The sequence below is a fragment of the Dermacentor silvarum genome, chromosome 6 (assembly GCF_013339745.2).
Source record: "Dermacentor silvarum isolate Dsil-2018 chromosome 6, BIME_Dsil_1.4, whole genome shotgun sequence".
NCBI lineage: Eukaryota > Metazoa > Arthropoda > Arachnida > Ixodida > Ixodidae > Dermacentor > Dermacentor silvarum.
This window is the reverse complement of record NC_051159.1, coordinates 82,539,782-82,565,694: the sequence shown is the minus strand read 5'-3', so window position 1 is coordinate 82,565,694 and position 25,913 is coordinate 82,539,782. Positions and strand designations below refer to the sequence as shown.

The 25,913-nt window shown below is 46.5% G+C and overlaps 1 protein-coding gene across 1 annotated transcript; it reads left to right on the top strand.

Annotated features, from left to right (window-relative positions):
* Nucleotides 1–7,644: 7,644 nt before the first annotated feature.
* Nucleotides 7,645–20,955, top strand: LOC119455676 (major facilitator superfamily domain-containing protein 6-like). Its single transcript, XM_037717101.2, has 4 exons — nucleotides 7,645–8,518; nucleotides 10,620–11,969; nucleotides 16,739–16,917; nucleotides 19,609–20,955. Exons 1-4 carry the CDS (start codon nucleotides 8,458–8,460, stop codon nucleotides 19,729–19,731), a joined length of 1,713 nt encoding a protein of 570 aa, XP_037573029.1. The 5' UTR covers nucleotides 7,645–8,457; the 3' UTR covers nucleotides 19,732–20,955.
* The last annotated feature ends 4,958 nt before the right edge of the window (nucleotides 20,956–25,913 follow it).

Below are 25,913 nucleotides of genomic sequence, written 5' to 3'. Positions count from 1 at the left end.
TAGTTGCATCCTTGAGCAAAAAAGAAAAACCGGGGAGTGACAAGTCATTTTTAACGACGGGCTGTCGCTCTTATCGTTATCACAAATGACGACTTGCGGCAACGTACTGCGCTTTGTCGGGAAGCTGTTATGGTTCATTCTTTAGAAAGGGTATTTGTTTTTTTCCGCATCGTAACTTACGTCATCGGGGCAGATTTTAAAACATAAAGGTCTTGGGTCAGGCGGTGGTACCTAGGTGACATGAACGCCCGACAAAAATGGACTTGTACAGTCACTTTCTTTTGGAAGCGCTGATAACGTTGTAATTTTAACCACAATAGCACTTCGTACATGGCATTTTTCCTAACAGCTTAACAGAAGGCTAATCAGTCCTCATATTAATAAACTTAAAACTTTTTACCAGAGGCACTCTCAGATGACTTCAATATATTTACAATAAAGGGCTCCATAATTTCCACCATGGCTTTACGTAGGTACGTTGGCGCACTTCATGTAATAATCCCAGTCAGCCTACTCACATATAGCGCATAACTAATCACATCTACCATGGCCTCGGCTACATCCCAAGAAGCAATTTCCTACCTATTTTGATTACTTAAGACTCGGTAGGCTTAAGACAGGCCAAAATTCGAATAGGAATGCGTAGTATGGAATCAGTATGGAACCTACTGTGATCTAGAACGTATGCATTACACTCGAGTCTGTCCAGAATTAGACAGTAACATTCATTTACTCTGACTATTCATCTATCATCAGTGTTAATAAACTAAACGCATACTGTGCCGATCTTTCCCCCCACCTCACCCCAAATTCAGCTGGGCGCAGGCTATATACCACCCTGCGTCTGCTACAAATACGTACCCTTCACTCGCCCGCCTCCACCTTATATTCCCTGAAGTCTACAGTACACCCAACTGCCGGAGTGTGGCACTCACCCGGCTACGCTTCCGCATGTGCTGTGGGAGTGCCCAGCACAGTACACTCACATTAACACCACGACCCCCTCTTCGAGGTTGCGTGAGGCTCTGCGGAGCTCCGCCCTCGACGACCAAACCTGGCCGACCCAGCACGCCCGTGAGGCGGCGGCGAGGCAAGCCCTCGACGTCCCCTCATGGGAGGCTCAGGCCCGGCCATCATAAAGTGCTGGCTCTACAATAAATGTTTATTCCTCCTTCTGAGCTTCGATCGCTAGGTTTGCGTCGTGAAGTCGCCTGCGCTTGCACAAGTTCTACAATTCTACGCTCCAATATCCCATCACCAAGAGCTCGGCGCTTGTCATCACGAATAAGCTAAAAAGCAACCTCGCCTTCAGAACGTATAGTCAGCGTCACAAGCTTTCGTACCCCAGAAGGTGAAAAAATATTTATATTTCTACGCCTTAGTCACGCATCGTAGTATTCGGATTTACAGCGTATACTGGTCTAGAGTAAACAAAACAAAAGTTTTGCATAGTTTTACTGGCTGCGGGGTAGCTGCGTTGAAAATGAACTTATTCGCAGAACCTCGGCCGCGTAAACTTTTGGCGGCGACTGTGCGATTGAACACCTGCATTTTCTTTATTCTGCACACAATTTTTTTTAATGAATGGCCTTCCAGCCAACGTCATGCAGTGCTTACACCTGGTTAATTTTCAGGACAGCAGACTCAGACATGACTTATTAAGTAGAAGAACTGAACTATTATGTAGCACGTCATTATTATCACCAATCAGGTGTAATAAATATGTAAACAAATAAAGGATAATAACATTGCCTATGAAATTTTACTAAAATCTCAGGACTACTTCAAAACTTTGCCTGTTCGTCTTGTGTACGTCCCTATACTTTCTAGCAAACTGAAAGGGAGAAATTCAAGGGTGAAATTGACATCTCTTGTGGCACCATGGCAGAAAAGGGAAGGTGTAGCTTAGTGGGCCCATATGAAAAGATCAGTTGCGATTGTGCTACTCACGCACAAGGAACGACACTTTTGTATTTTTTTTACAGGCAGTAAAGTGATAAATGGTGTCCGTGGACGCTGGAGTGATCATGACAATACCACCGTACCGATATGGGTGATAAACGATTCTAATAAGGGAACAATTCTGCAAGCCTCACGGTCCTTTCTCATGTTTCTTCAATTGTCCAAACACGTTAAATTTAGCGTAGGAGAAAATTCTTACAGAATTACTGAAGAATTGTACCAGTAATTATATCATGGTGCTGGGATCTGATTCAGCAATAGAGTTAGTTAAGAACAGAACAGCAGAATGCCATAGTAACTTTGGTGATTCTAGCCGAAAAAAATGTCTTCTTGCAACGCTTTGTGGGCATAACTCAAGAAGGGTGTGGTCTGTGATTGGAATAGTTCTCTATGTTTACACGACAAACTACATTGACACGCCCCGGTGTCTTTTCGCATTATTTACAATACGTCGTGGTAAAAGGATATGAAGACCTTTAGTATTTCGGGAATTTCGTGAAGGTATATGGGAATGGTTCAAATGATAAGACACGTGCGCTGCATATTGAGGATAGAATGTTTATGTTTCGAGGTATTGGTTTGTACTAAGCAAAAAAGCTTGTGAAATAATTCGGACAGCCTTCATTTGCACCGAAGATCTGGTACGCAAAAATTCTGCTTTGATATAATGCAAATATACTCAGTCAAATAGCTTCTGTATTCCTTTGTAAGAATACTACGTCTGGGGCTGCAGCCAAGTTTTCTACTTCTGCGTCTTTTAATTGCACTCACGGGAAGCTATTTATTTTTGTGGTACGTTTCAGGCTGAACAACAGTCTCACAAACACGCCTTTCCATGACATAGCTGAATAGGCAAAAATATTTCTTAGTAATGTCTTCATAAATGTTTGCCTTAAGAAAGAAATCAACTTTGAAAACACAAAGTTGGGTTTATTGTCTAAAATACATTACACCTAAAGTGCAAAAGAAGTTTGGAAGCACGTTCGCATGTTCACGAAACCAGCCAGCTATTTTTTTTTTAGGAAGACGTTGGTACAGTAGAAAGAAACGAAACAAGAACCGCCACTAAATGACCTGCGTTTCGGAATATGCCATCTGGCGGGAAACGGCCAAACTAAGCAGCGACAAAGTGATAAAAAAAATAGCGGCGCCGCTGGCTTCGAACCTGCGAGCTGCCAATCGTGGTATCAGCGAACCTAATCGGTGGTCGCGCAGAACGCTCGGCTATCGGCTTGACTGCTGCCAGAGGCAAAAACTAGGTATATATACGTACCACAATAAATTCTGCGACCTTGTTATGAAAACTGCGATTTTGGAACGACTTTTTTGGCCTTTCAAGAGTTGCTGCTGCAACTAGCTGAAAGCCGAGTCATTGAAGTTGATCAATCCCCAATAATACGTCGATCGATGCAATAGGCTCATCGCAAATTGCTTCTTACTGGCCAAAAAAGCCTCCAAAATTTGGCCTTTTCCATAGACTCCCATACTTCGAACTTCGCCCGCAATTTGGAACGGGTTTTCTGTCGTAAGTAATGCTACCGCTTGCATGAAATGTCGGGCTAAGCTCCTAGAGCCTATTTCCACAGTAATATTTTGAAAGATGGCTTCTATGATTAGTTATTTGGGAAAAACGACGCTCTCCCATAGAAAATGCGCATGTTTTCAGAGGCGGCCGCTAGAGGCGCTGTTCGGCGATGTCCCAGATTCCTGGTATTGGTGTTCGCTCACAACGCAAGAAAGGACCACATAATTGCACTAACTGGATTAAAGAACAGCATGTTCATTCGCTCAAGGACTCCCGACGTCCATTACGTATGAGACATAGCTCTGAGACGTGAAAAACAAGCATATCCACACGACGTTGGAATCTAAATGACGCGAAGCTAGTTTGAGTTAGCGAGGTAGCAGCAGTAGAGAAAGACACGAGCGTAGTCTCGTTGGCTGTAGTTAGCTCTCTGTGTCACAAGGACGAAGGCGATGTATGATGCTTGTCGATGGAAGAATGTGTGTGACAGGTGAACTGAGAGGTGTATGTGCAGAGAAGTACGACACATATCTAAAGACATGCGGCAAAACCCATCTCACGATGCCTACCGACGGTAGTACGCATTAGCATTGAATCAATATAGCCAGATAGCGTATCGTCCCCGTCGAAACGAGTCATGTATGAGGCGTGTACTGCAGCGGGACTCCTTTTCGCACTTTTCTAAGAACACTCGGCGACATCTGGAGCCGCCGCCGCGAAACCTGCTGGGGAGGCATCCGAAACGCTTGCCGCACAAGTGCGATCGAACGCTGAGAAACACGTCGCGTGGCAACCGGGCTTCTCTCTCGCGCTTCTTTCCGCACACGGTGCGGCATCTAGTGGCGCTGCCGAGAAGTCCGCGCGTGGGCTCCGAGACAAGGAGCGTGGCGCGCCAGTGCCTGCGAACGCTGAAGATTGTTCCCTCGCTTGCCGCAAACCCAGTGGCCCATACGTACTCGGTAACCCAAGTTGGTGAGAGGGTCATTGAAGAGCGGCACATGTCCAGTGCATTCATGGAGCAGCTCGCTGAAGCGTTGGCGTGAAAGACGTTCACCAAGAAGGGGCACATGTCCCGCGCAGTTGTGGCGCAGCCTGCCAAACAGTCGGGTTGCTGTCCTTAATTGAGGAACCCTTATGACGTGGTTTCGATTCCGCTCAGCATTGGTTAAACTTAAGAAAACTTTTTTCGCCGTTGTAGAGCGGCACATTCCCAGCGGCAGATACCTAGATTAGATTGTGGCGTTTTACGTGCCAAAACCACGATCTGATTATGAGGCACGCCGTAGTGGGGGACTCCGGAAATTTGGACCACCTGGGGTTGGTTCTTTAACGTGCACCTAAATCTAAGTACACGGGTGTTTTCGCATTTCGGCCCCATTGAAATGCGGCCGTCGTGGCCGGGATTCGATCCCGCGACCTCGTGCTCAGCAGCCGTGGCACATACCTTGACTCCCAAGTTGGCGTCAAAGACGTTCATTGAAGAGCGACACACAACTACTGGCACGTACCCAGTGACCAAAGTTGGCATCAAAGACGTTCATTGACGACCAGGGGAGATATTCTGTAAGAGTCCACCTAGTGGACTGTCCATTTCGGCGGTTCCCGATTGGCTCCTGCTGCACAAGCGAGAAGGAGCCAGCCAGTCTCCTTCTCGCTTGTGCACTTGGAGCCAATCGGGAACCGCCGAAATGGACAGTCCACTAGGTGGACTCTTACAGAATACCTCCCCAGCGCTGACCGAGTGGCACATATCCAGTGCTCTAAGTCAGCGCCAAGGAGTTCCTTCGAACAGCGGTGCCTTCGCAGTCCCGCACTTACAGTGACCCATGTCGGCGTGAAAGAGCTTCGTTGAAGAGAGGCACATATGTACACATTGGCGCGTACTCAGTGATGGCTGGTTTCGAACTATGTTACCTCAGCACAGTAGCGCGATCGGCTAACCATTCGACCACGGACTATGCACTGACCCAGGTAGACGGGAAAACGGTTACATACATACATACATACATACATACATACATACATACATACATACATACATACATACATACATACATACATCATACATACATACATACATACATACATACATACATACATACATACATACATACATACATACATACATACATACATACATACATACATACATACATACATACATACTACATACATACATACATACATACATACATACATACATACATACATACATACATACATACATACATACATACATACATAGCCCCCGGAAAGTGCGCGAAGTACCCTAAGAATGCTAAAGCATTAAAAATTTTGACAGAACCCATCTCACGGTGAAAGTCGACGTTAATGCGATTAGCATTGAAACAATGTAGAGACACACCGTATCAACGCAGAAAGGCGCCATGCGTGAGGCGTGTATGCGGCTAGGCTCCTCTCTCGCGTTTCACTCTGGACCCGCTGCGCCATCTAGTGGTGTCGCCGTGAAGTCAGCGCGCGGCGCGTGCGTGAGTATATCTTCAGGCAAGATTGTCTGAATATATAGACCATGGACTACCCAGTGACTCAAATTGGTGGGCAAACGGATAAGTCCCAGCCCGACAGATAGGCAGAAAGATAGCTCCTCTAGCAATGCGTGAAGTTTCCAAAGAATCCTAATCGCAGTAATACATTCACGGCTTCATACCCCTTGTGTCGCAAGAGCACATCCAGTCTGGGAGATTGGCGAAGAATGTTCACATACTCAGCGGCACATACCGAGTGAGCCAAGTTATGTGCTGAGCAAGATAGCAGGCAGCACATAATGAGTGACCCAAGTTGTCTACATACGGGGTGTTTCAGCGAACACTTTCAAAATTTTTCAAAGGTTCCCTGGGGCAGATAGCACAATTCTAGTTCATGAGCTGGTCTACTCGAAGAGAGGGACATTACTTGCGCAAAAAAAAATTAATTGCATAATCGAATAATTAACAAAAATTCACTAATTGGTTTTGGAACTAATTACTTTATATATGGGGCCGTATTGCAATTTACAAATTCTAGCCATGGAGTTCGTAAGCGGATCCACTTCGAACGAATTCTCAGGATGACACCAGTTTCGAGATAATAATTGTCGAACTTTGCGGAGTATAATAAATAAGTGGCCATGCAGTGGCCGCCATGCCATAACCGTTGTCCTTGCTGCTGTCGTTACACGCACGATCACATCACACACATGCACGATTCGTCGCCTTACACAGATATCTTGGCCCGTTTGGTAATGCTTTGCAGAACTTCAAACGATGCTAGATAGCCAGTTACTATCAAAATGCTTCGCATAACATCAATTCCAGTCAGTGGGATTCGTATATATATATATATATATATATATATATACTTTTATGTTTATTGATTGTAAAAGAGTCTTAAAACACCTCTACCAAACACAGCCGTTTAATTTCACCCTCCTCGCCTCACGTAATTATGTTAAGTTCTGTTCGGCGTGAACCGACGCAACCGTGCAGCTTCTCTTTTCAATTTAACGAGACACAATTTTATTACGACCCTTTAACGCTTACCATTACCGCTATACCTTTTCAGACAGACGATCGAGCCATCGCGCGCACTTACATGAGCCGCGCATGCACCTGGTTAGACGGATGACCGGCGCCAGTGCAGGTAACCATAAGCAGTAGTCTATGCTACAGCCATCTAGTGATTCTGTGAAAGTGTTCTCGCTCCACCGCTCAAGAAAATCGGTCAACGGCAGCTTTGAGCTTTAATGTCGCAATCGTGTGCCTCCTCGCGAAGTGCACATGTGCGCGAGAAGGCTAGCAAAATACACAGTAAAGGACGAACAAGAGCATTGCAGGACCTCTTTCCCGTGCCCGTCCTTACGTTGACAGAACCAGTACAACTCCAGCACCTCTGATCACCCTTCTCAGCGGACCCTGAAAAAAAAAAAAAAAAAACTCCCTCTTCACATCGTACAAACGACACCGCACCACCACTACCACTTTTTTCTCGCTTCACAAATTCCAAAATAAACCATCTTTGAGGGTTAACAGGGCAAAGCGTACACCCCAATAACGGGTTCAATGCACAAGCGCTAGCTCTCGGCCGATGCGCCAGCCCGAGCGTGCGCGTTTGCACACAGCTGGCAGGAGATGCGAGTTCGTTGGTACCGGCGCGCTTACGGCAGGATGTTGTGCTCTTGTATACTTGGGACCTTCCGCTACTGCGTAAGTGCACCGCCGTCAGCTGAGCGGCCCGCGCGAGAAAAAGCGAAAGCTCGCGAGCGACGCGTTCCTCTCGGTGAATCAGCCCGAGGGGCCCGGTGTGCTCGGACGGCACTCACGCGGCGGGAGACCGCCTGGCAACGAAGGATCGTTCTTCGGGCACGCAAGCAGAGGGCGAAAGAGAGAAGACTCCGTGTCTCGGGAAAGAAATAACGAGGAGAGGACGAACAGCAAAAGAAGGGAGTGCGAAACAAGCGCGGACGGCGGCGGTCTTGACAGATAACGGCACGCGCGCGGCGAGGAGAAGCTATAACAGCGGTAGAAGCAGCATCAGCAGCCAATGCACCAAGGAAGAACGATAAGCTAACCGGCACCACCAAAGATGCACGAAGGCACCAGAGGAGATGCTACAGTGCGAAGCAAGCCAGAAAAGAACGACTGAATCCGACTGAACTATACGTCTCGACGACGGCTTCTATACGCCTTTTTTTTTTTTTTTCCTCCTGTATGGAGCGTCAGCCGGGCTCGTCGACCTGTGACGGCCTTTTTATCTGGGCTTCACCACTCCGTCGTTCGTTGCAGCCTTCAACAACGGCCGAGGTGATTGCGCGATACTCCTTTGCGAAGATCAGAAGGTGAAATGACTGCGTCTTGGAGTACGTCGTGAGAAAATAAGGAAAAGAAGAAAAAAAAACGAAACAGAGAAGTTACTACAGCCGACAGCCTGAAACGCAAGACTTGCGAGCAGCGAAAGTCACGAAGTTTCACACGATGGCGAAAATTAACCTGCGGGAGTTGCCAATGAAGGCGCACTACTTCTTTTACTACGGCGGTAAGTGCCCCGGCATTTTCTCCTACTATGTTCACTTTAACCGCTTCGCTGCACGCATTGTAGATCTCTCTATTGTCAAGACAGTAGTGCTTCGCACGCACATGGTCGAGTACATGTAAAAGAACATCGTTTTCTTTTCAATATTTCTTTTTTGCCACACATTCTCTCTTAAATGAATGATGCACCGGCTTTGTCAACCCATTTGTGCAGATGTTGTTGCGCTTAACGTAAATTCAAACGACGGTAATATAGTTCATCATCGCAAGGTTGATTACGGAGCACAAGACGACGTGCTAATTGCATTATTTAAGAATACGAGCTCAAGGAAACAACGCTTAAACAAAACATTCACTGTGAAGCAACAGCTGTGCGGCATTGTACAAAGAAAGAATTTGATGGCATGAACCACCACTCTGTTCAAACACGGATGCTGACGTGATCATTATCATCATTTAGACGAATAAAATTTGGTCACTTCCGTGTCAGAACTGTCGCCCACAGATGCATCTTGGTGTTTTAGAGGTCAAGATGCATCTGTGGGCCACATACGTATCTATATGTAATATATAGTGCATCGCTTGATGTCATGAAATGCTCGAAGGTGCTGCTGAATTCTTGGTATTCTATTTATTGACACTGTACCTCACGCTGCTTCTATAGAGCTTTAAGCTGACCGTTCATGACCGCTTCAAGACTACATGAAATGATAATATAAGACACGTACTATAGTTCCACATCATGCAGACGGGAATAAATATGAAACGCGCACTTGTGACCAAGTCGAGATGGGACACGTGCCCGACAACAGCCACGATTTGCAACATGCGCGCCTTGTTGAAACAAGACGCGCCATTGGTGTCACGTATGCTGTTAGTTGCTTGCGTGAAATTGTTCAATTATTACAGGATGGTAACATGATATTATGTTAAGTCGCTCCGGCCATAAATTATTTTTGAAAACTTTTTTGAACTGTCACTATAAGAAAAACGGCACGTTACGCAGTTTTTTCGATTAACCCGTCCTCCTCGGCCAGGGTGTGCTACATGAGTAGCCTGATAGCTTGGGCGAGTTGGTGGTTGTAATCCTCATTGTCCTTTACCATATTGTTATTTTGTTGCACTCTACAAGACAATGCGAGTCCGTTACTTTCTCGCGCGTGCGGGCGATCTTCAAATGATTGCTACAGGACGAAGGAAAATTATATCTTAGAAGAAACTTTTCCGGGACCAAGCAGACTTCGTACGGGTACTGGCGCAAGCCTTAAACAGGATGTGTTTAAATATTCTAAGAACTATAATTAGAGGAGCCCAAGGCTAGGCATACATACCATGCCTGTGTGCATACGATTATCAAACAAACATCATACGCAGGCTAAATAAGGGCATCCAGTTGGATCTGTACATGGCTAGTATGGTGTAACTGTATGTGGTGCTAGTATGTGAAACACACGAACACACGCACGCACACGCACGCACACGCACACATACGCACTATACACACACGCGCGCACGCGCGCATTCGCTGTCCCCTTCCGTCGACGAAATTTGTCATCACCTCCAAGATGTGAACACCACAGGAGCGACGCGCTGCTCTTCCGTCAGTCACCGATGGCGAAGTTCACCGATGGCAAAGTTCACCTAGGTGAACTTCTCCGCTCTTTATTCCGATCGACGAGGGGTCAACTTCCCTTTCTCCAGGAAATCCATCTGCAGTGTGCACGTGCGGTTAGGACAAGCACAAATAAACACACCATATACAATTTTCTCGGTCCACTCTGAGACATCCAGATGGTTCATAAGCAAACACCTCCCTGGTAGGCAAGACACGGATGGCTATATCACACATGCTTAGAGCGCCCGTACTGTCCAGTCTCAGCTTGTATTTGTCAACTTGCACTCGGCTTTGCCCAGTTCAAGTTGTTTTGCATTATCTCCATGCCCCACAGAAAACCATGTTGTTGTTAAGTGTGAAGCTGAGTATAAGAACAATAGCGACGAGAGGTTGATCAGTGTAAATTACAAGCGCGGCTCCCATGTAATGAAATCTGCTGAAATAAGAACGTACCTTGTTTGCTTACCACGCCCATTTCTTCTTTACGCAGCCCTTTCTGGCTTCCTGCCCTTTATCGGCGTCCTGATCAAGGACCGTGGAGTGTCTGCCGTCGAAGTGGGCCTTATCTTCACCGTGGCACCCTTCTTCTCTGCGGCTTCAAAACCAATCTTCGGCGCTATCGTCGACCACTCGAAGCAGATCAAGGTCGTCATCCTCTCCTTCCTTCTCTGCATATTGGCAACGTTCGCCGCGATAAACTTCCTCCCGGCCCTCGCTGACAGGATTACAGAAGGCGAAGGTTCCACTCACAACCTGTCAATATCTGTCCCAACCGAAGACATTACGAGTAGATCTCGTGTAATATCCCTGCCAGAGCTAAATTTGACGCGGCCAGTTCAACAAGACCTCTCTTGTAACTCGTCCTGCGTCCATGAAGGTAATCAATCTGCGAACAGCGTGCAGCCCGAAAATGTACGAGTACATGCGAACGACAGCGAAACAAACATCACACTAAGCTTCCCTCTCAAGGAAATTGAAAATGTCTCTGGAGCTTGTACCATTTTTTGTCCTTTGACGGACCGCGATTCAAAAGCTGTTTCAGGGTCTGTGTTCGCGACGGCGGTGTTCTGGTTGTACTGCATCTTCGTGACGGTCAACTACGCGGCCATCGGCTGCGCAAACTCTCTTACGGACACCGGCTGCTTCGAGCTCCTCGAAAGCGAAGGCGTTGACTCCAAAAGTCGATTCGGCTTGCACAGGTTGTGGGGTACAGTGGGATGGGGCATATTCGCCGCCGGAAGCGGATACCTCATCGATGGCCTCAAGGGAATCAGCGGCGCATCGTCGCCCACGGACTATTCGGCAGGCTTCTACTTGGCTGCCGCACTGATGTTAGTTGATGCCATGTGCGTCTGCATCTGCGACATCAGGAAAAGTAAGAGCACCGAAAACATTGCCAAGGATGTGTTCCGGCTTATCTACAAGGACAGCCGCGTATGGTTTCTCCTTCTGGACGCCACCATCGGCGGAGTGTTTGTGGGCATCGTGTGGCAGTACCACTTCTGGTACCTGGACAACCTTGGTGCCTCCTCGGCGCTGATGGGTGCTTCTGTGGCGGTGCGGAGCTTGGCCGAACTTCCGGTCTTTGTGTGCGCAGGTTGGGCCATTGGAAAGACAGGACACGTGTTCATTCTGCGCGCTGCTCTTGTCTCGATGGCGGTCTCCTTCGCACTGTACTCGATTATCATTAACCCTTGGGTGACCCTTCCCGTGGAGCTACTGCTCGGCCTGGCGCTGGGAGCCTTCTTCACGGCCATTCCTTCTTACGCCGAAGAAGTGGCGCCGCCTGGAACCGAGGCCACAACCATGGGACTCGTTATGGGCTTCTTCGAAGGCATCGGTAAGAGGGGGCGTGGGAAAGCCACAGCTGATCAAGCAGCCGCTGGATTTCAGAATTTATCTTTTAACCATTGTTAATATGAGCAATTACGACGTAGTTCCTCTACTCCCAGCCCAGCTCTGAGTTGCCTGTGTTATTCCTCATTCCGACCATAATCTTAAATGCTGTTCAAGATGCAAAGAAACTTGGTGAGGAAGCCTAGTAATAACAGAGTACTATTTCAAGAAAACGGCCCAAATGCACCATCTTAGAAGACAAGGCTATATGTGGTCTTCTGAAGAAACTTCGTCGGTCATTCCACTCTGTGAAGGTGGTTGACAAGCGAAACTGTATATCACCGTAGGTTATATTTAGAGAGACACTTTTAAGAGAACACATAATATATATATATATATATATATATATATATATATATATATATATATATATATATATATATATAAGCAAACAGAAATTCTCCAGGCTACCTTTCAAACGTAAAGAACTTGAGCGATGCTACAAGGTAAACAGAACAAGTGTTTAATTTGAACAGTTTCGACCGGTGGACTTGACTCTTTCTAGGCGCTTTGACAGATTTACAGCCACGATGCAGAGCAAGAGGGGGGAGCAAGAGGAGGGAGGAGTCCCGTATATGTAGGGCAAAGAGGCCAGTGAAAAAAGGGGAAGAACAAGAAGGGAAAAAAATGTCATAAACGGAGAAGGACACAGGGGCTGAGAGTAGCGGTAACTAGGTTCCCCTTACGACTGGTGAGTCTTCGGAGCAGCCCTTGTGTTGCTCGGCAGCGGCTCAGCATCTGTTGAAGCCATTCCATGCCGTGGACAGCCAAAAACATGCTGGCCGTACGCACGGAAGCCTTGCTCAAAGGATTCTGACCTCGCCTTCGAGGCAAAGCTAAATTTAAAATTGAAACAAGTGAAGAGACAGACGCAGATGGAAAAATCGTATGCTCTAGCAAAATCACCAAAGCACTGTTATCGCACGTACGCGTCCTTAATTGCTCACTACCAACCTAAATCACGTTCATGTGCCGCACTAGACTCTTGTTTTATATTCCCTGTGATTCTTGCTCCAAGCTGTCTTTCATGAATGCGCCTAATTAAAGTTGAAGCCGGAACCTGCTTCCGATGCCTTGTTAAAAGTAAGAAAGATATCTCTGCAGTAAAGCCGAGGCTAATGCAAAAATTCGCGGATTAGTGGTTTATCTTGACTCATACGACTAAAATCTAAAAGCAGTGAGCAAAACTATACATATAGGACTGCTGTTTAGGTGTCAGGTTATTGACACCGTGGAGTCAAAATGTGAATGACATTGGGGAGACGGTATCTTTCGCCAGACGACATTCGTGGTCTCTGTTTGCTAAGCTTTAGGTTGTCATCATTACACTCTCTCAGAGTGCGTCTGCCGAGCACAGGTGTGTGCACTTGACATCGTGTTGCGATAGAAGGCAAGCCATTTGTAGACAAAGCATGTAGACGTTATCGCAAAAAAGAAAAGGCCAACCGGTCATCGCCAGCAAGGGCCGGCTAGCCTTTAACTTTTTTATATGGTGTACACTTCCACACCCTGATTCTCCTAGGTTTTAATGAAATACGTTCACAGGGATGCTCACAAGCTCAGTAAACGACTTCATCGTAAAGTATGACAATTGTCGAATATTGAGTTAAATATGGGACTTGGTATCTCTTGGCATCCATTCTGTGACTCTAATCGTCCACCGGTTATCCATCCTACGCATTACATGACCTGCCCAGCTCCATTTCTTGACATTAAGCGGAAGAAATGCAGCTGGGCAGGTCATTAATGCGTAGGATGGATAACCGGTAGACCATTACAGTCACAGAATGGATACCAAGAGAAGGGTAGCGCAGTCGAGGACGGCAGAAAACTAGGCGGGGTGATGAAGTTAGGAAATTTGCAGGCGCTATAGCGGGAATCATCTAGCGCTAGACAGGGGTAAGTTGAGATCACAGGGAGAGGCCTTCGTCCTGCAGTGGACATGAATAAGCTGATGATGATGATGACGATGATGATAATGGGACAGGCACTTCATGTCCCATAATGGAGTAGTCAGCACCCGTTTCTCTTTAAGTGCGCAGACGCCATACAAAAGCACCCACACTTTTCAAAGCCTGTACTTGATCAGCTCGCGGTATTTTGTTCCGCTCACATATGACTTCAATGGTCTATGATAACAAAGGCATTTACTGAGATATTAAAGCATTATTCGGTTATTAGGGAGGTTAGACGATCATTTACCGAGACCTTTTTCCGTATAGTGGATAGCTGATAGTGTAACTTGCACGCACTCCTCCTCAGAAGTCGTGGTGACATAACACGTATTCAACATGGACACCGCGGGCTTGGACGCGCAGTTGTTGCAATAAACTGCATAACCTTATCTCATTAGCATTACAAAGTACTGGACGAGCTGATCAATTTGTCTCGAGTTATACTGCACCACTATACGCGCAAGTGGTAGAAGGAAAAAGACGACGGGAAAGCTATCAACTGGGCTCTTGACGAACACATTTTAGAGCGCAGCTCTTAGGCGCCCGTTACTCTGGCGAGCGTCGGCGTCCCTCGTAGCCGAGCAAACGAGCACGGGGAAGGTGAAAGAGCGAACGTGGAGCGCAGCAGGTGATGAAAGACAGTGATAGCGAAGAAAGCGCGAAGAGGAAAGCGGAGGAGGAGGGTGCAGCGGAACCATGAGGCGGAAAGCGGAGAAGGAGGGTATGGCGAAAGCGTAAAAATAAAAGCGTAGTGCCGCGCAAGACGGGCTCTGCGGCGAGGATGGCTACGAGGTGGCGCCAGAGTAGCGCGCCACGTCTGTATAGAAACAAAGCGCAGCATGAGCGGAGATATGTCAGTGGCGGCTGCTGTGAATCGCGCCCACGCGTCGCCCACGCGCTGCCTATCGCGATCTGCCGATAAGCGAGGCAGTCGCACCACACTTTGCTCCGTTTGCAACGTGCCTCACGAGACAGATTGTCCACGCAAGCCAACATATCTCGAAATGAAAACACGTATGGAGCTGCGCTCAAATTTCGCGTTAGGGAGTATCGTAATCGTCAGTGATTCCTTTTTTTAATCTCAGTGATCAATTGCTACGTTTATGTAAACTCAATGCGAAGTCGGAGTCAGTCGGCTCGTCGGTTTGAAATTCGGTCGTTGGACTTAATCACTACGTTTCGCGGAGCAGTTTGTTCTAGAGAAACGAGATGGCGCTTACGGCGGCGCGCCATACGTCTCCTCAGTGACCGCGTACGAATACGAAGCCATTACCGCTTCTGTCTTGCTTCTATGCGGTCAGCTGTCGGAAATGCAACTGAGTTTTCGCTAACGCACTGTGCTTCATTCATGCTCGTTTGAATCATGTGGATTGAAGACATGTGCAGTAGTTGGCTGCAAAAATAGTGACTGGCATATTAAGGAATGTAATGAATATCTGGGGCCAAGTTCGCAGACGTCTGCTGCAACTGTCCGTAGATGTTTCCGCCACTTCGAGATGTACGGCTTTCCTCAAGGATACACAAATTTGCTTATATACCAGAGTTGTATCGTTAACCTTCAAAGAAAGGGCTTCAACCCCGGTACGTCGGCAAGAGTGAGTGCTGCTCGTTAAACAATGATAACGGGAGTAGCGCCGCTTCCTGTCATAGGTTTCGCGCACAGTATCTACACACATCTACCCCAACCAACACGGAAACTTACACCCACTTTTTCGCCAACGTGTCAAGAATAAGTGAATGGGCGCACACTTGAATATATATGCACACTATATACGCACATTAAGTGACGGTACTACACCGATAGAGCACGAATGGTCGAAGCTGAACGTTTCGTGACGATCCACAAGAGTAAGAGAGTTACTAGCGATAATACGCATTTGCTATAATGTATTACAATCTGCAGAACTGCTACGTTTCAAGCCTTGTGCGCAACAAGAACAAATCTAACGGAACTGACCACACCCACGACCGATTAGACAGAAAATGATCAGATAGTGACCGCACCCATGAGTCAGAAACGTGACAAGCCGCTGCTTCAAGATGTTTGTCAAATAGAGAACGAATACCAAAACGCCATAATCCTGATTCAATTCATGAGCGCAAAGTTTGGATAGCTTCGAATACATATTTAGCCCCGCTTTTAGAGCAAGCACCATATACGCTGCTCGCGCGCCGTTTGGACATATCTTAATCAGCTCCGAAAGCGCTTTTGCATGTTCTCTGAAGCTGCGGCCAAAGCTTCGTGTCGTCCGCCCAGTCACCGTCTACGACATCTCCCGAAACAGAGGTTTCCTAAGCCGCACCGGCGTCATACACATTCATTGTAAACACGGAGGCAACGGAGGCAGTTGAGGCAAGCAATGGACGCGTCACCACGTGATCAAACATGGCAGCGCCCACGGGATCGCCGCGAAAAGGGTCAATAGCAGGTAGGCCACGTGGAAGGGTGGGCTAGCTAGCTCGACCTGTCTAGCAAAACACATATAAACGCGGTCGGGTCGCCTTGAGTCAGCCCTATTTCTGAGTGAACTCTTTCCCATCGACTTCATGTTAATGACGAAGCGTTTTCGTCGTTTTTTTTTAACATACCAAAATCAATGCAACATGGCCTCCAACACCGGGCGGCGCGCGCTGTCTTCCCGCCTAATCTCGAAGGACATGCCTGTTTTGTCGGGCTGCAATCTCTCTTGACCTTGACAGCTGCCTGAAAATAAAGCTATTCCCTCTCTCCTTCCCTCCCTTGGCGTCGCATGTGCAGGGACTGCGCTAGGTGGCATGGTGGGTGGTGCTGGCTTCGAGTGGTTGGGCAGTGCTTCCACATTCCAGCTGGTAGCGGTGGCCGGCTTCGCCTGGTGCGTGCTGGCATACGCTCTGGACGCTTCGTTCGCCTACCTCGCCGGAGCAGGCAGGCGCGGCCCCCAGCAACAGCCAGGAGAAGTGAGTTGACCCACTCCTACCAACATGTTGGCGATGCGACCGCAGTATACTTACAAAAGTATGATTGACAGGACATTTATGTTGAGGACCCTTGGAAAATGAGGCCCAATATATGCCGTCTCGCTTTCACCCGCCTCGGAGGCTCGGCGGCTATGGTGTGCTTTTGCCGAGCGCGAAATTGCGACTTCGATTCCTGGCGTGCTAGAAAGTAAAGCTTTTCCTAACCGTTTCTATTCCATTTCTGCAATCAGCCTTCCAAGATTGGTCAAACATTTTTCAGGCTGCGCCCACTTCGCCTTTCTGTCACGCGAAATCACAAAACCGCGAAAACTGACCATGTCAAAGTGACGTGTACGCATTAACGATGCCTCAATACGCAGAAGACTGAACTTTTTTTTCGGAATAGCCGGAGACTGCCCCGCTCTGAAAGGAATAGAAGAGGTCACCCCACCGATCGCTCTGGCACTGGCTACTATCCGGGGAGAACGGATTTATTTGCGTATAATAAAAATTTTGCGTGGCAGTATAAAGTTTTCGAGCCTTTTCGGCACGTATACGACATCGCTCTGCCAACTCTTCTTCGCTGAGGATCCGTTTTAGCGGCAGTTTAACCTTCCGTTGCACGTCGCTGCAAGCGATTTTCTACCAGCGACCGCAAGCTAGGCAATGGGAAACGGGCGAATCCCAGATGCTGGCACCACCCTCCTCATCCGGTTTAACTGCGCCAGCTCAGCCGCGCCGAAACATTCTCCACTTCTGCGTGCTCCTCGCCTATTGTCAGCCAATTAGATAAGAAAAACCTGCCAAGGTAGGCAATCATATTCACTTTGAAAGCAAGCAAAAGTGACCTGCTGTAAACGAAGAGCGCGTTTGATAGAGTGGTTCAGACAACGCTGCGGGTAACCGCCCGATTCTTGAGTCGGTGGTTACGTAAATCTGACGTCAGAAGATCGGAATAAAAACAGATTGGAATATTTTTACGTTATAGACTATTTCACGGAAGCGTTTAGGTGCCGCCATCTTGGGCTGTTAACGCTGCTGTTTTCTGTCTTTAACAACAAAGTGTACGTTACTACGGTCGATTCGCAAGCATGAAAATAGTTCTATAAATGCGTTCAGCGTTTTATGACCATTTTGCGTTACATCACTTCTCATAAAACTTAGAAACTATTTGTGTAACAGCCTAAGATGGCGGCGCCCATGAATCCAATATAAAATCATCTATAAAGCCCCTGGATACTGCTTCCTGCCGCGCTATGGTAGCGACCGAATAAAAAAAAACTGTGTTGGCGACTTAGCAAATTCTAGGCGGTCGGAGATTTGGAACGCTCCAGCATTGCGTGCCTCATAGCAAATATGCCGCTTTGGGATGCTAGGCCTCATCAATGATCATTGGAAGATAAACTTACCATTAACGTGGCACCATAATGCTGCAAAAGCAATCCATGGGGACGCTTTGAACATCGAGTTTCGTAACTGAAGAGGAAATGATTGTGGTCTTGGTAGCACCCTGTCGATGCAACGAACGTCTTGGTTGGGAGAGGATCTCAGGTTCAAATCCCAAACCAGGACAAATTTTTCAACTACTAAAGCATATGTTTCCGGGAGACGGCGCCCGTACCTGCTGCAGAATTCTTCCGTTATTGTATGTTTGGCTAACTTTTATTTTGTGAGTGCCATCTCCACATCCCAGCATTCATCAGAAGTCACTTGCAAGTTAGTTAAAGAAAAAATAATTTCTAGGCCTTTGCGGGCCGAAACCACGACCTGATTATGAGGCACGCCGTAGTGGAGGCTCCTGGTTAATTTTGACCAAATGAGGTTCTTTAACGTGCACCTAAATCTAAGTACACGATCATTTATGTATTTCGGCCCCGTCGAAATGCGGCCGCCGCGCGACATGGATCGAACCTGCGACCTCGAGCTCAGCAGCGCGACACCATAGCAACTTGAGCTATCGCGGTGGGTTCTTGCTCATAAGTTGTTATTGTTCATTACTTCTCGCCCTCATAAGCAAAAACTAGGCGCGACAGCTTAGACTGTGCATTGTGATTGATTGATTGATTGATTGATTGATTGATTGATTGATTTTGATTGTGTGGGGGAGTTACTGATCGGATTTCACCGTCTTAGAGCTAGAGATGGGCTATGAGCGATGTTATGCATTGTCGATATGGCTTTGCATCTACACTGCGACCGCGCGCGGTTCTTAACACTGAGACCTGAGGACATGGAAGTTTTCGTGCGGGAGTTACGGGTTCCATCGGAAAGCAGCGACCTGCAGCAGGCAATCGAACCAGCGACCTTCGACCAGCTGCCGACCCCCATAACAACTAAGTTGAACGAAATGAAACTAAGTTATAGCCAACGGATGTAATTTTTTGTGCTGATATCTTGATTATAATGGCCGCTAAGAAAGGGTGAGACGTTTGCTGTGGGGACAACTACAGTCACCACATGCAGAAATTTTGCAGTTATTACAGTTTTCGCTCTGTTCCTCGTACGCGTTCCTGCATAGCCATCCTGATATTATGATAAAACATGGTTACTTAACAAAGCGCGGCGATCTAGTGGAACGAAGCCGCAACGGAACAGGAGAAACTTCAACAGACAAGCCAACCAACATGCATGTTCACAGGTTGGATGTTCACGCTTGTAACTGCAAAATTTTTTTTTCTTCTTTTTTCGCAGGAGCTGCTGCCCCTCCGTCGGAACTCGATTCCAGCAGTGGTGCTGTGTCAGCGCAAAAGAGAACATACGTCTACACTTCCGTCCAAACGAACCTCTGACACTGACGCCAAATGCTCGGAATGATCGGCGATCGTTTTGCAAAGGGCGATATACATGCCCCATGCACAAAAAGAAAGAGCCGTAGCGTTCCCATGTCGTCGACGAACGACGATGTGTGCTATGGCGCAGGCATAGACGGCATTGCCCATATTCTTGATCAATGGTTAGAGCCAGACAAGGGCAATGCGCCACCCCCCGCCCATCATGGCCCTGTTGGACAAAATCCCTGTGGCGATCTTGCAGGTCTACAGGCTGCTGGATTTTTTTTTTTTTTTTTTACACAGCTATAACAACGACGATGGGTAAACGAGGCACAGTTTTGGAATTGCGGAAACTCGCAAACTCTGTGAACTTGGGAGATATGCCACGTCGTACTCTGCGAATCTCAGTTTCAATCAAAATTCCTTCATTCACACTGAACCGTATGCAACTGGGTGTGCTGTATATTGGATGGACATATACCGTCACTTTCAGCTCAATTATGCAGTACGGCCCTGTTTGCTCTATCTGTATGTGCCTTCAATTAAGCCACACCACGTTACGAAGTAACACCATCTTCACAGGCGACGATTCCACACCTCTCTAAAAAAAAAAAAAAAAAAGTCAGAGAGAGAAAGAAACATGCAACTAGTACCGACAAATATATTGATGTGTGAGGGAATCAACATCAACTGTATATTCGCGGGCTGTCCTAGGCCGCCCGCGATAGACAACCTTGAAAGGGAGCAATGCTTCGCCACCTTGTTCGTCACGGCAGGTGCAGAAAATGCCAGCAACCCGAGAAAAAGCTTATCTTGAGAGTACTTAAGGTAAGCCCTGCCGCGGCAATATTTATTTGCAGCTTTATTATAGATAGGATCATAAAAATAGATAAGCGGACCAGCTAGGTGTTCGGTTGTTGTGCAGAGAAGAGGAACGTAACTCGCTGGCTAGCATTTCTCCCATGCATGTGCCAACTATTAGCAGCTTGAGACGAGGTCGTCTGGTCGTAATCGATCTTTGCACAGCATGAGAACCTATCTAGTTCTGGAGACAGCAGTAGTATCTGCTCAGTCACCTTACTCAGCGTGCAGATCGCAGAAGTTGGGCGATTATTTTTCGATCCCGCTTAACATCTTTTGTGTCCTTTCTTATTCTATTTTTGTAACTATTTTGTTTCCTTTCGTTTAAAACTGATCACAAAATATTTGTATTTAATGTGTGCTCAACCGCAAACATTGTTTTTATCCACATGTTGGGTCTTCAGAGACCGCCACTATACTTTCTAAATCAAAAAAAAAAAAGGTATTCGCGCGCCGGTCACGACAGTGGTAACATTATCACACGGCTAACGAGGATGCGCAACTGATGTCATGAGTACAAAGTAAAAGCACGCCTGTCATTCATTTGCAGTGTCTGTTCATGTCCACGAAAATGAAAGGTTTTACTTTAATAAACGTATATATGTCTTATTTTTCTTTGTGTTGACACGTTTTTCCCTATAGGCTTTAGCCGATGTTTCACCATAAAGGTGCTAGCTAAGTGACAAGTGCTGCGAAGCTCCTCAAGACGAACCCCTTCTCTCAATTTAGTCATGAAATCGACAGAAACAATACGATACCAGCGCATTGTAGCACCGCTCCGATTTCAGCTGCGTCCGAAAATTGTCGACAGCCCAAGCTTTTCGGGCGCTCTTCGCGTATTCCGTGTGGCGCCGCCAACACTTCGAACGAGACAGCACTTTTCAGCGGCGTGCGGTAGGCAACACCATTATCCGTGATAGAAACAAACAAACAAAAAAATGTCGGATGTGCGAATATTCGGAGAAAGAGAATCGATTTTCCTGTTCGATTGGTATTCGATAATTATGTATTCGATATTGTTGAATACTCGTTTTCTCTTTCTCGAATATTTAAGGAATGGCAACCCGTATTGGAGTCTCAAAGGGGATAGAACGAATGATTCTGCTGCAGAGGCCGGTGCTGCGGTTGCTGCACAGGGGCACCAGTTCCTGAGTGAACGCACGGACCAGATAACTCCTGCTCAATAATTTCCAGTCATTCTATAAGAATTCTCCACTTCTAGGCAATCGATAAGCGAATTTGTTGCCTATTAACGTGCAGCTGAAATTAAGAGCACGAGCTGTGCCAGGAGCGGGCAACAAGCGGCAAACCTCCCTGACCGGCTGCTCCCTCCAGCTGCCGGTAGGCGGCGACACAAGTTTATGCTAGGAGTGTGGATAAACAATGGGGCTGAGTACCTAACGGAACATGAAAAATATGTGACGGCCACGGTGTAAGTGACGGCTAAAGGTAGCAGAAATGCAGCTGTGATGAAAAATAGGGCACTGTGGAATTACAATAGGTACGAAGTGGTGAGAGGGATTTGGAAAGGGGTGATGGTCCCTAGTTTGACTTTCGGCAATGCGGTCCTGTGCATGAGATCAGAGGTTCGAGCAAGGTTGGAAGTTAAGCAGCGAGGGGTAGGTAGACTGGCTCTGGGAGCACACGGAAATACACCAAATCAGGGGGTACAGGGTGACATGGGATGGACGTCATTCGAGGGCAGGGAAGCCAGCAGCAAGATAGAATTTGAGGAGCGATTGAGAGAAATGGTAGAAAAGCGGCGGGCAAGGAGAGTTTTCAGTTATTTGTACATGAGGAATGTTGATACAAAATGGAGGAAGCTGACCAGACAACTGTCAATCAAATATTTGGACTGCCGGAGGGGTGCAAACCAGGAAACAGCGGTTAAGAAAAAGGTTAAGGAAACAGAGAGGGGTCTGTGGAAAACAGGGATGCAGACGAAATCAGCACTGGGAACATACCGAACTTTCAAGTAAGAAATTGCCAAAGAAAATATCTACGATAATTCTAGGGGAAGCTCTTTGTTGTTTGAAGCCAGGACGGGAGTATTGCGGACTAAGATGTACCGAGTCAAGTACCAAGGTATAGACAAGTTGTGCTGTGCGTGTGGAGAAGAAGAGGAAACGGCTGAACACCTCATACTTTTCTGTAAAGGGCTTAACCCTACAGTGCAAAGCAACGGGGCTGAGTTTTTCAAAGCATTGGGGTTTAGGGACAGTGAAGGCAAAATAGACTTTAAGCGGGTAGAAATAACCAAACAGAGGTTATCTAATTGGTGGATAAAATCAAGGCAGGGGTGAAATTTCACCCACCACAAAGTACAAAATATGATAATAGTCATGGCTAGGTGGCGTATGCCACCGCCCGGTTTAAAGGGTTCAGCCTCATCCATCCATCCATCCATCCATCCAGCGCCGTCGCTGCAGCAGCTAGCATCCCCATAAGTGAATGCAACTTTTCACTTTTTTCTTAAAAACCAGGCAATTAACTGTGGTAAGTGTTATAATAAACAAAGTCGACTCTAAAATGCGATCGTTCTGCAAAACTTCAGCAAGAATAGTGCCGCGGTGAGCGCAAAACCTTTTTTCGGACAGGCGCAGCGAAATATGCAGGACCCTGTAGTACATACATACATACATACATACATACATACATACATACATACAGACTACATACATACATACATACATACATACATACATACATACATACATACATACATACATACATACATACATACATACATACATACATACATACATACATACATACATACATACATACATACATACATACATACATACATACATACATACATACATACATACATACATGCCGCAATGGGGGTGTTCCCCAAGAATGAAAATCGCATTAAAACAGCATTGAAGTATTGCAGCGCGGCCGCTGCATAAACAGGCTTCTTGTTTTCACCCAGCGGCCACGATTTTAGCCCGCATACGCCAAATAGCGGCGGGTGCATCTAGAAACAGCAGCGTTCGTGACATCAATTGTGACACTGCTATGGATCATACCAGCGTAAGAAACGAACCTTTTCTTTGCCCTACCTGTCTCTTCAAAGAAAGAAAGATGCAAAAACTTTATTTCAATGTTGCAATCCACACTAATTTTTCCTTGTTACTTGCCCCTTCATCGTGTTCAAGAACTATAATATAAAATCTGCTTTATCACTCGATTCTATTGGCTTTGTGACTTTGTAGAGTGGCCGTCTTTTTTAACAAAGTAATTAAATTAGGTAAACAATTAAAGAAACATTATTACAATTGCCCGACGGCAGTATCCGAACACAGTACCTCTAGCACAGAGGCCCGATATTGAAACATAACGCCACGGGCACATTGACTAGCTGAACCGCTGTAATCGGCAGCCATTATGCGTTACATTATTGTTACAGAATGGGTGCCAAGGGAAGGGATAGCGCAGTCGAGGACGGCAGAAAACTAGGTGGGGTGGTGAAATTAGGAAATTTGCCGGCGCAGGTTAGAATCAGCTAACGCAAGACAGCGGTAACTGCGGATCGCCTTCGTCTGCAGTGGACGTAAAAATAGGATGATGATGATGATGCGTGCTTGCTTGCAGAGTATTAATTATTATCTTCTGCATTAGGAAAGTATAAATTGCTTTGAAATTTAGTCCAATTTAGGCACAGATAAAAAGTGTAATAAGCGAAGCCACAGGAACGTCTGAAGCCCTAAGCACAAAGATAGACCAATCCGTGTATACTAACTATAGTACACTATAATACTAACCATCATTGCCATGGTGACTGAGCGATCGCAGCGCCAAAGTTCCCTCTAGTAATTGTAGGAAACTCTATGGGTAATTGTACATATTGTATAGTGATAGACGTTTTAAATACGAAACTTGAGATCGAGATCAGGTATAGGCAAAATGCTAGATAGCAATATATGTAGAGAAACCTCATTAAAATCGAGCAGGCTAGGTGACTATTCGTCCCCGCCCCATTTCAAAGAGGATGCCCTGTAAAGACCATCGTCATCAGCATTGGCCGTAGAGTGTCGAACGCTCTACCAGCGCTTCTAATATCATCCCAGAGGACGTGTGTGTGACGAGTACCGAGTCGTTTAGCACGTGTCGACGCAAGCATCCATAACTCTATACCAAAGCTGTCTTCCATTCCAAAATCATGTGGTACGCACTGTCAAATTCAGGGTGGAATGAATTGCCTCCCCCCGTCACTGCTGAGAAGCGATAAGTACCAGCTGCTCTCGCAGGCTTCGCTGCGGAGTATGCCCATAGGGAAATGCGTTGTACAATGTGCCCGAGTACCAGTAACACTGCTGCAAAACAATGATTTTTGTTGTGTCAGTTGCCACGGGAAGATTGAAGACATTCTTGTCTTTGCAAGATTATCTCGTCAAACAGTAGCAAGCGTAGTCCAGGGTTTGTTCATGCGCAACGACAGCACACTGATCTGAGCTGAAAACAAGACAACTTTAAGCAGCGCAATGCCACCACACAGACATGAGACAAGACAATCCATTGAGCGCTGTTCAAACATGCACTCTTCACATATCAAGCAGTGAACTATACCAAAAAGCCCCCTTTGCGCTTACTCTACTACTACGCACCTCGAACCACGCGGACGATGCAGTACGTTTCTTCGTGTTGGCGAATATGTAACGATCAAAGCTCCGCGATGAGCGATTCCAAACGTCCGAAGACACCCTGCTTACCTGCCATGACCACTTGAATGCAAGTCTCTGAAGCACGGTAGCATGAGTGCCACTGCAATCAGTTTTGGGAGACGGACCGTCGAGTGAAATGCTAAGAAAGTAACCTAAAAAATATATACGATATCATAATTGTAACATCTTGTACTGAGCTCAATTGGTTTTGGCTCTCACCTAAAAAGCAGCCACTGGTGTCGGCGATGGGGTGCACAGCTGCTATATATCTGCACTTACCTCAGTTAAGTTCGCTATTAAAGGAATTATTTAAGTACCACCCTATTAATACTTCACAAGTCGGCAACCACGGAAGCTTGCTTAGCTGACATACAAATTTGGCGCGCGAATCTGTATCCTCCTGCAGCCAATAAAGTTGTCTAATGCAACGATAATGATGATAGTAATAACTTTGTTAAAGCGGACAGACACAAGACCATAAGACAGTGTCCTACAATAAAACAACATTTTAGAAAAGCAAGAACCAAGAATAAACTGTTATATTATAACAATTAGCAAATTGTTTTCAGGCAACTTGCCATAGTCCTTGAAAAATGTACTGAATGTGCGCTGGCAAGTAATCTTGAAGTTTAATTACTAATTTTACGGCGAAATATATTGAATATGTTAGGGTATACTGTTGTTTTAGTGTGCA

Coding starts and splice junctions, on each gene's coding strand:
- LOC119455676 (XM_037717101.2), top strand. CDS start 8,458: ATGGCGAAAATTAACCTGCGGGAGTTGCCAATGAAGGCGCACTACTTC. Junction 11,970..16,738: donor GGGCTTCTTCGAAGGCATCG/GTAAGAGGGGGC, acceptor TCGCATGTGCAG/GGACTGCGCTAGGTGGCATG. Junction 16,918..19,608: donor CCCAGCAACAGCCAGGAGAA/GTGAGTTGACCC, acceptor CTTTTTTCGCAG/GAGCTGCTGCCCCTCCGTCG.